Here is a 12,500-nt window from a genome sequence, read left to right on the forward strand (position 1 = left end):
ATTGTATTCCAGTCTTGTTGGGGGTGGGGGGGGGGTTACACCGCACCCACCTGTCAATCATGTCAGCTATGTGCCTCACTATGAATTACAGGTATCATTAATAAAATCAAAACGGATCTGATATAAAAGAGTACAGTGTTTGCCCATGATGAAAAGAAGTCATCAGATTAATCCTGTTGTTTCTAACACAGCTGTAAACATGTTAAACTCCGCTGTAATAACTGAGTTTTTGAATGGGTGTGTATGTGGCGACTTGTGCTTCTGCAGCCAGCCTCTAGTGGACACTCGAGGAACTACAGGACTGCTTGTTTTTTGTTCTGAAAGTTAAAATGTGTAAATTCAGAATTAAAATCTCCAATTTCCTCATTAAACTTTTGTAAGAGTGGAATCTAGGGCATGTCCCTTTTTTTTTTTTTTTGCACAATGAGGGGGTGTTTGTGGTTTGGTGTTGGTGTGTGCCATCACGTGTGTGTGCCAGAGTGGAGGCGGTGGGGGGGGGGGGGGGGGGGTGACACAGCAGTTTCATCAGTCCTCTCAGTTTTTCTGTTCGCTGCGCTTCAACTTCCTTATTTTGTCGTATTTCCTCTTCTGCTTACTGATGAAGCTTCACTGACTTCTTCAGGGCAAAACGTCTGCTAGATATTCTTCGTTTAACTGCAGGAAGGCAAACTAAAAATGAACTTTCTGATCGTATAAGACGGCGTTTTTTTAATCTGGTATCGACCTGTTTTCACTTTTTAAAAGCTGCTTTTCTATTTGAAACTCTGGGCGGAGAAGTGGAGTGAGACTGGTGAGTACAGAGGCTGTGGAGAGTGTATTTCACAAATCCAGCAGCGTAATCATAAATGAATATAACTTCTGTCTTTCTTCTCTCCGTTTGTGTTTCTAAAAGAGAAAGGAAGGCAGAGACCTGTCGAATGTAGGCGTTGCAGAAATGTATGTCTACATGCAGTAGCATACGAGCAGCGTGTGTGTGTGTGTGTGTGTGTGTGTGTGATGTCGGGGGACACCAGCACCCTGTCCTGGAGGAGCATGTCTCCCACCAGCCAATCAGAGTCCTCAGATTTTTCTCCCACGGCGAACATGGTCAGGGACAACGTCTTCCCGGTGAAGATCATCAAGGTGTGTTTCCTTAGCAACAGCTCCAACCTCGGCAAGAACTTCAAACTGGTCCGCTGTGAGGAGGGCTGGACCGTCAGGGTAAAACAAAACTCTTCTTCTTCACTCTTCTTAATGTTTTCAGGACTATGAGCTGCTTTCTTGTTTTCCTGTTGTTGACGGCCCTCTTCTTTACTCTCCATAAAAAACCACATTTTGTAATTCTCTCTTGACTGTGCTAAGCTACTGCGGGAATTCAATAAAGACTATCATATCAGGAAGTCCAAATAAGGGCATCTGTTTGTGCCATGCCCCCCATACAGCATTGACCTCTGGCGGGTGACCCCCATCATGCGACATTTCTTAAATTCCTTGAACACAATGGCAAATATGAACCTCTAGACCAGGGGTGGGCACCTAGAGGTGGCCCCCGTCAACCCTCAACGTGGCCCTCAGGACAATTTTTACACATCAATTAATTTGAAACATGAAGAAAACCAGAAATATGTCCATAATAATATTTGATCTCTGGTATATGTCGAGTTAAATTTGAGACATAAATCGACTGTAATCGTTTTTGTATTCTACAATTCGGCCGCTCTGGCAGTGAGAATTAAATGAATGTGGCTCTTGCTGTTGTCCATCCCTGATCTAGACCGAGAACTCGTTTGGTTACTTCACTACAGTTATCACTTCATGTATTGAAGTCAAAGTCTCCGTGTGCTCGCTCGTCATGACACCTTGGAGACGCCTGATCACTGAAAACTTCAAACCTCCACCGAGCTTCTTTCCATGTCTTATCTGCTGCACTTTCTCGTCTGTCCTCTGCTGTAATAAATCAGATTCTCTTCTCTTCCAGGATGTCATCAACTTGGTCGTGTCCAGCGGCTGCGTGGGTCCTGATATAACGTACAGCCTGTGTTACGGCCTCCTCCTCAAACACCTCAAGTCGTCGGCGATACACTGGCTCCACCCCGACCTGACGGTGTGTGAACTCACACAGCGATACGAGCAGCAGCACCTGGAGGCCGAGTGGAGGTCAGTACCGCTTTCACACTTTTACAAAAAACTCCTGAAGTGTTCAGGGGTTGAGCGAACACAGAGTCTCTCCTGACACCCACCGAGTAGAATCTCAGGGTGAAGTCAGAGTGAGCTGATGTGAGAACGCAGCAGGATATTATCAGGAGAATTCACCTGGAGCCAGTGGGGGGGGGGGGGTGACGTTTATTCCCTGTGATCGCTGCAAAAGATGGTTAATTGTGCAACTTTCTTTGTCCAGGTACGATTTAAGAGTCAGATACATCCCGTCAGACTTCATGGAGAAATTCAAAGACGACAGAACGACCATGCTTTACTTTTACCAGCAGGTACGTGTGATACAACTTTTTTTTATTTTATTTTTTTTATATTGTTTTGATGTATTGTCCATGCAGCAATTTCCCAGTATCCAAGACAAATTCCTCACTAGGGAGACGAATAAAGAAACCTTGACATGTGTTAGATATCACTGTGATAATAAATCTCTTTTTGATCTGGGGAGGAAACACATTTTTGCAGATTGTCTGTTTTCCTCAGGAGATTAAGAATTGTTTAAGAAAAGTAAAAGGTGACGGAATAAGTGTGTTTTTCACCTCAGGTACGAAGCGACTACATGCAGCAGTACGCCTCCAAAGTCAGCGACGGGATGGCTCTGCAGCTCGGCTGTTTGGAAATAAGGTAGTGTACAACAGTGAGCACAACTCAAACAAAGAACACCTCTGTTTCAGATTCAAGAAAAGCAGTTTAGACGGTTCTCTTGTGTTTCTTTACAGGAGGTTCTACAAAGACATGAATCCAAACGGCCTGGAGAAGAAGTCAAACTTTGAGCTGTTAGAGTAAGTTTATCTCGTCTTAACATCAGGTCTACACTTTGTTTTATTTCTCTGTATTTCTGTTGTTTTTCCTCCTGCAATACACGTTGAAAAGCATTCATCCTGCAGCAGCATGTGGGCAGAAATCTAACCACGGTGCATTCATTCTCCAAAAGATAAGAAAATGGTCGATGATTACAGTCTGTGGTGTGACTGCAAAACCACATGCAATGTCAGATATCCAGGAGACACCTCAGCTGCTCCGTGTTCTTGTTCTTTGAATCTGTGTCCTTTCTTCCCTCCATCAGGAAGGATGTGGGTCTGGACCTGTTCTTCCCCAGAGAGCTGATCAACAGCATGAAGGTAGAAGGCTTCAGAGTCATGCATCTCCTTTAAGTGTCCTCCGTCATGATGAGCTTGTTCAGCATGTGTGATGTTTGTTGGTCTGTGTGTCAGCCTAAGCAGTTACGCCGGCTGATCCAGCAGACGTTTCAGGGTTACTCCACGCTGAACCAGGAGCAGTGCATGTCCAGGTTCTTCACTACGCTCGCTCAGTGCAACAGCTACACACAGGAGAGCTTCGCCTGCCAGCTGGTGGTGAGTGACGTGTGGACACACTGTCACATTTTAGAGATAACCTTTTTAACGTGTTGTTCATGTCCCGTCTCTACAGCACAGCTGGAGTCTAACTATCGACCTGGTCATCAGTCCTGAAGGCATCAGTCAACAAACTGAAAACTCCACAGTGAGTTCACTTATCATCACTTTAACATCCAGCTTTTTCATATTTTACTTTAATAAAAATAAAACGTCCTCCTAAACCTGAAGAAGTCCCTCATTGAGTCGTATTTGCAGGAGCTGCTCTATCACATGTACATCTACATATTCTAAATAGATATGTGTCTTCTTCGCAGCCCGTCTGTCTGGCCTCGTTCTCTCAGGTTCAGAGCATCTCGTGCTCTGCAGAGAGCGACGGCCGAGCTCTGCTGACTGTGCACATAGACGGAGCCAAACAGGTAACACACTCACTAAACACCATGAGCATAGAGTGTGTGTGTGTCGCCTTTAAAAACCTGAGGTTATAAATAAGTATTTGTGGTTTCAGGGGGCAAGGTGAGAGCTGTAACCATTTATTTTAAACATTGCAGAAGCGAGCCGTCGCCCCCTGCTTCTGGACACTTTGCTTTTCACACATTTTTAAAATAGTCCGTCTTCGTGAGACTTTCAGAAAACTCACAGAGCAGCTGAATGTTTCATCTCTTTAACCCTTTAGCCTCTGTCTGTGAGCACGACCTCTCTGGCTATGGCGGAAAACATGGCCGACCTGATCGACGGCTACTGTCGGCTGGAGCGCAACACTGAGAACTCACTGATTATACGACCCAGCAGAGGTACACTCCCCCGTGTCAAATACTCTGATGTCTCATGAGAAGCTTTATCGTCGAGCAGCTCTAAAAAGGTAGCTCGACTGAGCCCTGATTTATTTCCTTACTGAAGCAACAGCGAACCCGAGGTCGAGGTATCAAAAGTAAAACAACAAACAGGGTGGTTAGCCCGCTGCTCTCTCTCACCTCTCTCTGTTATTTAGTAAAAACATCACCACCTTGAACTACTTTCAACCACAACCCAAAATGAAATCACCAAAAACAAAAAATCTAGATTTGAAACTGGAGTTTTTATAAATGTTGTGTGTCTATGAAACGTTCCTCTATGTTTCTTCTCTTTCAGGGAGGGACGCCAGACTGAAACTACCTGAGCTCCCAAACAGGTGAGTGACTCATGTTGGAAAGTGACAGGTCGTAGATGTTCCTTTAAGGGGTCAACGGGTGGAAAGATGCATCATGTGGGTTTAGATATTTATAGTTATGTCTCTCCCCTAGCCTGGAAGGTGACTAATATTCAAACACTGATGGATTCATGTTGTTTACTTTTAGATAAATGTAATGAAAGTATTTCTGTCTGTTTCAGCAGAGGCCCCGGCGCTCCTGTTAAACCAACATGTACGTAAAGCAATGGATTCCAAAATCCATCCAGAACCTCAATTTTTTTGATTTTATAGTCACTGTCTTCCTCTGTTCAGGTTCGGATATTTATGCAGAGATTCCCGAGGGCACAGCAGCATCTGCAGGTGAGCGTTTACAAACTCGTCTTTCTTTAGAGGAAAAACTACAAACTTTAATAATCAAGGATGAAGAAATAGAATATTCAGGAGATAAACGGATAAAATCAAATAAATATCAGGATGTTGGAGGTCGGTTTTCTTCGTTGTAGAGATTAATCAAAATGTGTTTGTGTTTCTAACTTTTCTCTCGATGTTTTTATGTCTTCAGAGAAGCACAGAATCTGCAGAGATGACGTCGTTCTGGGTCGGATCCTGGGCGAGGGATTTTTTGGAGAGGTTCACCAAGGAGTTTATAAAAGCCCGGTGAGTTTGTCTTAAAGTGTTTTCAATCCTGAACATCAAACTCAGCATCTAAAGGAAATCTTCAGCTTCATCGTCTCTGGATTGGATGTGTGTTTGTGTGGTTTTTTTAAGACCGGAGAGAGGATCAACGTGGCCATCAAAACATGTAAGGACTTCTCAGCGGATGTGAAGGAGAAGTTTCTCAGTGAAGCCGGTGAGTTTGTCACTTTTGCAGAGATTACTTCCTATCCAAGAAAGACTGCACAGCTCGATCTCTCACTCAGCTTGAAAGGTTTTTAAAAAGTTTCTAATGCAGCTGCAATGTCGGATTTTTGTTCATAATATCGCATTGAATTTTCCTCACTTAACATCTTAAGTAAGACAGGAGGACAGAAGTGTTTGGAAAAAGTCAGTTTCATCAGTTGGCAGGTTGCTGTAGTCGACTTCCTGTTGTTGTGGTTGTGGTTTGTTAAAGCGTTCGATCTGTAGATTGCAGCTCAAAGCGAGAGTAGAGACAGAGTTTGATTTCTTCTCCTGAGCTGACTGAGAGAGCGTTTGAAATATATGTTGTGTTGCCTTTCTGTTCATGTGGAAGTGGTTTTCTATTGTTTTTAACTGTTGATTGGAGTGGAAGCAGCTGATCGTATCGTCAACAAAAGCCTTGATTTGACAGAATAACAAGAGTGCACCAAATCACTAATTTTACTAATTTCATTAATAAGAACTATATCAAAATAAATGGTAAACTTAAATTGGATGAACCTATTTATATCGGCACATCAGAGCTAACATCTCGTCTCGTTTGCATATTTTGATATCAGTGAATTCTGAAAAATGTTTTGTTTTTTTTTAATCGGGGATACGGGGGATTGCTCTTGTCTGTTGCAGGCTTGATGAAAAATCTGGACCATCCTCACATCGTGCGTCTGATCGGGGTCATCGAGGTGGATCCGGTCTGGATCGTCATGGAGCTCTATGAACACGGAGAGGTGTGTTTTATATTTTAACAGCTAAATGTGCTGCGTGTTAAATCATACAGCAGCTCTCTGTGCTCATTATCTTGATCTTTCATATTTCTTTGTGTCCTCTTCAGGATATTTTGAGCTCATTTTTATTTAGCCAGATATTTGACTTCACACTGAAGGCTTTAAATGACCTGAGCATGTGAGATAACGAGGATGTGAAATGACTTTTGTTTCCCTGACAGCTGGGGAACTATCTGGTGGAGCAGCAGTACATACTCACCACCTCGACTTTAATCCTGTACTGTGTACAAATCTGCAAAGCCTTGGCTTACCTGGAGGGACTGAACATGGTGCACAGGTATCACAGCCTCATGTGTGCTCCACTCAGAGCTCTTTAGAGGAGGGAGAACTCATCCTCTACACCTCGTTTTAATGAGATTTAAACCAGAAATTACACTTTAAATAGGTTTAGCCTGCTTGTTAGGAAGAAACACAACATTAAAGTTCTGCTGATGGGAACTCCTTCTCTTTAATAAACAGTGTTTCACTCACTCTGTGTTCTTCTCTGATCTGTTCTGTGGTTTTGTTCTCCCTGTAGAGATATCGCCGTGCGAAACGTTTTGGTGGCTTCGCCTGAATGCGTCAAACTCGGTGACTTCGGTCTGTCTCGCTACGTCGATGAACAAGAGTATTATAAAGGTACACACACACACACACTCACACACACGGATGCTTGTGGTTAACAATTCAGAGAAACGCAGAGAAGAGGAAACCCTCCTTTCCTTTTAACAAATAGTTTAGAAATCTAATTTTGGATTCATTTTCCTCCACACTGCGTTCACATCATGATTAGATAAAAGCCTGATGTGTGTTTTCCTCCTCTGTGTGCAGCCTCAGTCAGTCGATTACCGATCAAATGGATGGCTCCTGAGTCCATCAACTTCAGACGATTCACCACGGCCAGTGACGTCTGGATGTTTGGTAAGACTTTGATCCACTGAACACACCCTCTTTTTTTAAACTTTACGTCCACACGTTCAGTCCTCAAAAACACTTCAAGGTCAAAGGTCAAACTCACTGTTACGACTGTCCACAACGATGTTCTTGTGGTGCAAAAATGTTGTCGCCATTCATCCGCAATGACCACCACCCCGAGGTACGACCAGGTCTCTCCCAAAGCCGCTGACGTTGAGGGCGGGGTTTGTGTTGTATGAAGCAGCCGTGACCTCCGCCGTCCAATCAGGCGTCTCTGTTTGTCGACATAGTGAGAGAGTAACTGTGTGTGTGTGTGTGTGTGTAACAGGTGTGTGTGTGTGGGAGATCTTCTCTCTGGCGCAGCAGCCGTTCTTCTGGTTGGAGAACGGTCAGGTGATCAACCAGCTCGAGTCGGGGGTTCGACTCCCCAAACCGCAGCACTGCCCGCCCGTCGTGTACTCGCTGCTCAGCCGCTGCTGGGCTTACGAACCCCCCGGGCGGCCCAGCTTCAGCCGGCTCGCCTGCTCCCTCAGGTGCGCACACACACACACACACACACACACACAGCTGTACATATTATCTTATAGAGACGTCATTATAACTGAAGTGTGTGTCACAGTGAGATACACAGGATGGAGGTGGAGCAGGAGACGGATGGGAAGAGAGAAAGAGCACGCTCCATCCCACCGGGGTTTGAACCCAACCAAACAGAGCCTCCTCCAAAGGTACCACACACACACACACACACACACACCATTTTACATCGGAGGAAAAGTGCATAAAAGTGAAACTATGAATATTAAAACCGATAGAAAAGTGAAAAGTGGCCGCCCTGAGAGTTGAAATGAATAACACTCTCTCTCTTTCTCACCAGCCATCCAGAATACAAGGAAACACACTCCCTCGGGCCACGCACACACAGGTATCCACCTTCACACACACGATAAAGGTTGTGTGGTTTATAAAGTCACTACATTTAGGTCAAGCTGAGCTGTTTGCTGAGATGATCCACAAACACTGACAGCAAATCAAATAAAAAAGGATTGCTTTAAAAACCCGAGGCACACACATTGCAGTCTGTGTCAATATTTCAGGCAATGACTGAAACTCTAAAATTACTCAAAGCATGACTTTGAGTTTGTGGTTGAGTCATCTGGTTGTGTCAGCTGCTGTTTAAATGTTTTAGGTCAGCGTAAAAAAAAAAGACTTCATGACGAGGCAACAACGTGGAAGTGAAATTACTCGAGTGCAGAATCAAACTAATATGCAAAATATAAATATATCTATATAAGCTGCAAAACATCCATAAAGAGAATGTGTGTGTGTGTGTGTGTGTGTGGGGGGGGGGAAAACAGCAGGATAACAGGCTGGTGTGGGAGAGAGAGAGAGAAATCGTGCAGGACACTTTACAGAGACAAAGACGAGAGATGCTGATGGACAACCAGTGGCTGGAAGAAGAGGAGAGGCAACTGGTGAGAACACACACACACACACACACACACACACACGTGCCGACAAACACACACAGATAAAAGTGTGAGGAAACGACAGCAGAAACAAAGACATCCAAACTAGGAAACTAAAAGACAAGATTCTCCAAGAACATGACGTGTTCCTTACAGGTGATGTCACTTAATAATAATAATAAAAATAAATAATTAAACGTCTCTTAGTGCTTAAGATATCTCACATATATCATATAAACTCAATAATATATATATCAAGAATCGTTCTTTTGTTTTCCTGCAGGATCCTGCCGTGCGAGTGGATTCACACGTCAAGGTGACTTTTACCTTTTTTTACTGTTTTTGTGAACATTCGGAGGTGAATTAAAGCTGCGTGTTGCACTTTTTGGCCACTAGGGGGCAGCGACACACCTGTTAATGCCCTGTGGGTCGTATCTGAGAAGTTTGGATAAAGTTAAAGCCACTAGAAATGTAAAAGAGGCCTCCATAAGCGACCACCACAGGAGACCTGAGGCGATCAAAACTCACCCCTGGTCATCGTGTATGTGCTTCACACAGCATGATTACGGGTCAAGACGTGCTACATATGCAACGATCATTGAGAGTGTTTAGGAATCTGAATTAATTAAAGCAGCTTGATTAACATTTAAAAACTATTTTGCAAGAATTTCTCCAAACGTTTGTTTTGCCTCCATGAGACGCCCTCAGCAGGACATCCAGTGAGCAGGAAATCTGCTCTTACCTTCTCTTTTAAAGTTTAAGTCTTGTGCTTCTCTTTCTTCGTTGTTTGCAGCCTCCAGAGAAAAGCCCAGAAAACGGTGAGTCTGCACTGAGAGGCCTCATTCAGCCGGACAAAGCGCCACTGCAGGAAACACAGGAAATAAAATAAGATTTGCAAAAACTCACTTCACATTTATCAGAAAAACGCTGAATTAACTGAAAACATTGATAACAGCATTGAATAGACACACACACAGAAGCAGAAATCACATGTTTCAAGACAAAAATACATTTAAAATGTTAAAAATATGGAAATAAGAATAATATTCATGATGCATTGTTTCTTATATTGACTAAGGAATGTGTTTTAGTGCATTTGAAGTCTTCTGAGTTTCATACAAAATGTGCAGAAAATGTGTAAGTGAACAAAAACAATCTTTTTCTGTCTCCATCAGGTCCTCCAGAGAAACCTCCAGGGCCTCCTCCAGTAACACAGGTAAACATAAACACACCTGTACTGACAATAAACTCAGATCTGTCACTTTTTACCAAGAGAAAAAAATAATAAAATATATATTTTTTTTTTTCTTCACAGCAGACATATTCAAAGCTTAAATGTAGAAAACAACATGTTTTGTTTGTTTGTTGTGTTTGTGCAGCAGCGGCCCACAGCTGAGCTGGACCGCTCAGGTGATCACGTGTACACCGGCGTCATGGCGATGGTCAAACAGGTGGTGCAGCTGAAGAATGACGTCAACACGCTGCCCGCCTCAGAGTATCTGAACGCCGTCAAAGTACGTCTGCTCAAATATTACTGAAGGGAACAAACGATAAACCTGCTAAATTTGAATGCAACCTGCTCATAGAATGAAGTTTTTCTGCAGGAGGTCATGATGGACTTCAGGAAACTTTGATTTCTGCTCTAACATCAGATCTTTATTTCTGAGAGAACAGATCTAAATTGTGTTTTCAGACATTACTAATCTATTTAACCGTGATTTTTTTACACCGGAATCCACGTCCCTTTGTCTTTACGTCTTAAATTGTATGTTTAAGTTGGAGCCAGGAAATGTAGACGCTGCTTCCGGCTGAAGCAGGAGAAACACTGATTTGTCATCTCACCCTTCAGAATGATCGCCACTGTGCAGATGTCGTTGAATTCATCTGAAATCCATCGTCATCGAGCGTCTGAATTTAAATCAATCCGCATTTCAGATCACCTCCGAATTTGACTGAATCTTATTGGCAAGAATCCTGTTTTGTGCAATCTTCAGACTTTATTAAATCAATCATGACAAGCTCGACAAAAGTTAAACTGGACTGGAGGTCTGAACGAGGCCTGAGAAGATCAGGAGCCTCAGACTGTGTGTGTGTCAGAACTAGCACTGACCAGCAGAGGGCAGTGTTGTGTGGACAAAACCCTGAAACTGTCCAAACGAGCTCGGTTTCTGATTTTTCTCAGTTTATTGCAGCATTTGCAGAATCTGCTGTTAATTAATCAGTTTCTTCTTTTGGCAGGAGGTTTGTTTTGAACTTTTAAAATGTGTTTTTCATGTTCTATTGTTTCAAGCTGCCTGTTTCTCTGCATGGAAATAATCGCTGCACAGCTGCTCTTGTTGGAAAGGGACTGAGATGATGTAAAATATCCCTCCTAGCATTTCCTGAACAGTCTCATGATTGACTCTTATATTTATTGTAATATTACTTTCACCTCCACCTCTCAATGCTTACCCTTTAACCTCCTCTCATCCTCCTTCCTCCATCTCCTTCCCTCGCTCCCTCGTCCTCCGTCAGGCGTTGGGCATCACTCTGAAGAGCCTGATTCAAAGTGTGGATGAGATCCTGCCGTCTCTGCACAGCTCCGTCACCACCGAGGTAGGCCTCTCTGCTCCTCTTGTATTTATATCATAAAAAATGTTTTTATGCGTTGATATTAACTGCAGGACGTCGTCTGTGTCTCAGATCGAGGGCACTAAGAAACTCCTGAACAAAGATCTGGGCGAGCTGATCAGTAAGATGCGTCTGGCGCAGCAGAACTCCATCACGTCTCTGAAGGAGGAGTGTCAGCGGCAGATGCTGGCGGCCGCTCACACGCTCGCCCTCGACTCCAAAAACCTGCTGGACGCCGTGGACCAGGCTCGAGTCCGGGCCAACCTCGCCAAGCCCAGACCTGAGGAACAAGGAGGAGAGGATTCTGGGTGACAAAAAGAGGAGACACTGAGAACAATGACATGAAATGAACTGAAGTTATTTTTTGCTCCGTTTCTGGATAATGTGCCACATTTTGTTTTTCCTGCTGCAAAAACAGAAGTCTCAGTATATTTGTATTTTCTTCTCAGACTAAAAAAATCTTGTTGAAGTGAAGAAACTGAAGAACTCAAACTACAACCGTGAATAAAAAACAATAAACTTTTTCTCTTTTTGACTCATTGTTGTTGTTACATATTGTGATATTCTGCAAAGCGTCTCCATGCATTTTGACTTTACCTTCCATACCATCCTGTTGGCTTTCTGCTCTGTGGGAGAGAGGGAGAAACCTTTATTATTAGTGCAAACTAGTCAACACTAAATGCACAGGGGCGTCTTATTTGGAGCTGCTTTTGTTTGATAAAAGGTGCAGAAACATCAGGCCAGAAAAAGAGACTGGGCCTTCAACTTGGATAGAAGTTTTATGGTGAACTTAAAGCACAGACTCTCTTTTATGTGCAGCCCCTTCACTCTTACATCTCTCCTTTAGAGCATCCTGTTTGTGCATGTGTGTGCATATTTCAGACTCAGTGTGTAGTATGTCTCAATAACAGAGTGTACCGTAAAGTGGGATTAATAAAGGATGTCTTCTTTAAAACTGGTGAATTTGTTAAACACGTCCTATAAATAACAGCTCCTACAAAGATTTCCCTTAACTTTGTTAGTTTCCTGTAACTCTCAGCCTGAAGAGGATTCACCGCAAACCACAAAATACCCAAGTCAAATTTATGATCTACCCTGCATGTGCAACCCATTGAAACTGGCATTTTCTGTC

General features: G+C 43.3%; 1 protein-coding gene across 2 annotated transcripts; it reads left to right on the plus strand.

The window, feature by feature from the left end:
* Window positions 1-855: 855 nt before the first annotated feature.
* On the plus strand, window positions 856-11,903 carry LOC132959467 (protein-tyrosine kinase 2-beta-like). Of its 2 annotated transcripts, none has more exons than XM_061032491.1 (29): window positions 856-1,200; window positions 1,958-2,136; window positions 2,378-2,465; window positions 2,735-2,814; window positions 2,910-2,972; window positions 3,257-3,311; window positions 3,405-3,545; window positions 3,622-3,693; window positions 3,863-3,964; window positions 4,222-4,339; window positions 4,677-4,716; window positions 4,917-4,948; window positions 5,029-5,076; window positions 5,279-5,373; window positions 5,485-5,566; window positions 6,241-6,341; window positions 6,560-6,675; window positions 6,916-7,016; window positions 7,209-7,298; window positions 7,621-7,825; window positions 7,912-8,017; window positions 8,167-8,213; window positions 8,638-8,764; window positions 9,042-9,074; window positions 9,552-9,576; window positions 9,934-9,974; window positions 10,138-10,272; window positions 11,273-11,353; window positions 11,441-11,903. In XM_061032491.1, exons 1-29 carry the CDS (start codon window positions 997-999, stop codon window positions 11,678-11,680), a joined length of 2,847 nt encoding a protein of 948 aa, XP_060888474.1. In that variant the 5' UTR covers window positions 856-996; the 3' UTR covers window positions 11,681-11,903. The 2 variants fall into 2 exon arrangements, with proteins under 2 accessions (XP_060888474.1, XP_060888475.1); XM_061032492.1 differs by having other exon boundaries at window positions 4,920-4,948.
* Window positions 11,904-12,500: the final 597 nt, after the last annotated feature.

Source organism: Labrus mixtus, chromosome 24, assembly GCF_963584025.1.
Source record: "Labrus mixtus chromosome 24, fLabMix1.1, whole genome shotgun sequence".
Taxonomy (NCBI): domain Eukaryota; kingdom Metazoa; phylum Chordata; class Actinopteri; order Labriformes; family Labridae; genus Labrus; species Labrus mixtus.

Excerpts from the sequence above, each read along its gene's own strand:
- LOC132959467 (XM_061032491.1), top strand. The coding sequence starts at position 997 with ATGTCGGGGGACACCAGCACCCTGTCCTGGAGGAGCATGTCTCCCACC. Across the intron at positions 3,965-4,221 it reads ACATAGACGGAGCCAAACAG|CCTCTGTCTGTGAGCACGAC; the intron begins GTAACACACTCA and ends TTAACCCTTTAG. Across the intron at positions 9,075-9,551 it reads GAGTGGATTCACACGTCAAG|CCTCCAGAGAAAAGCCCAGA; the intron begins GTGACTTTTACC and ends CGTTGTTTGCAG.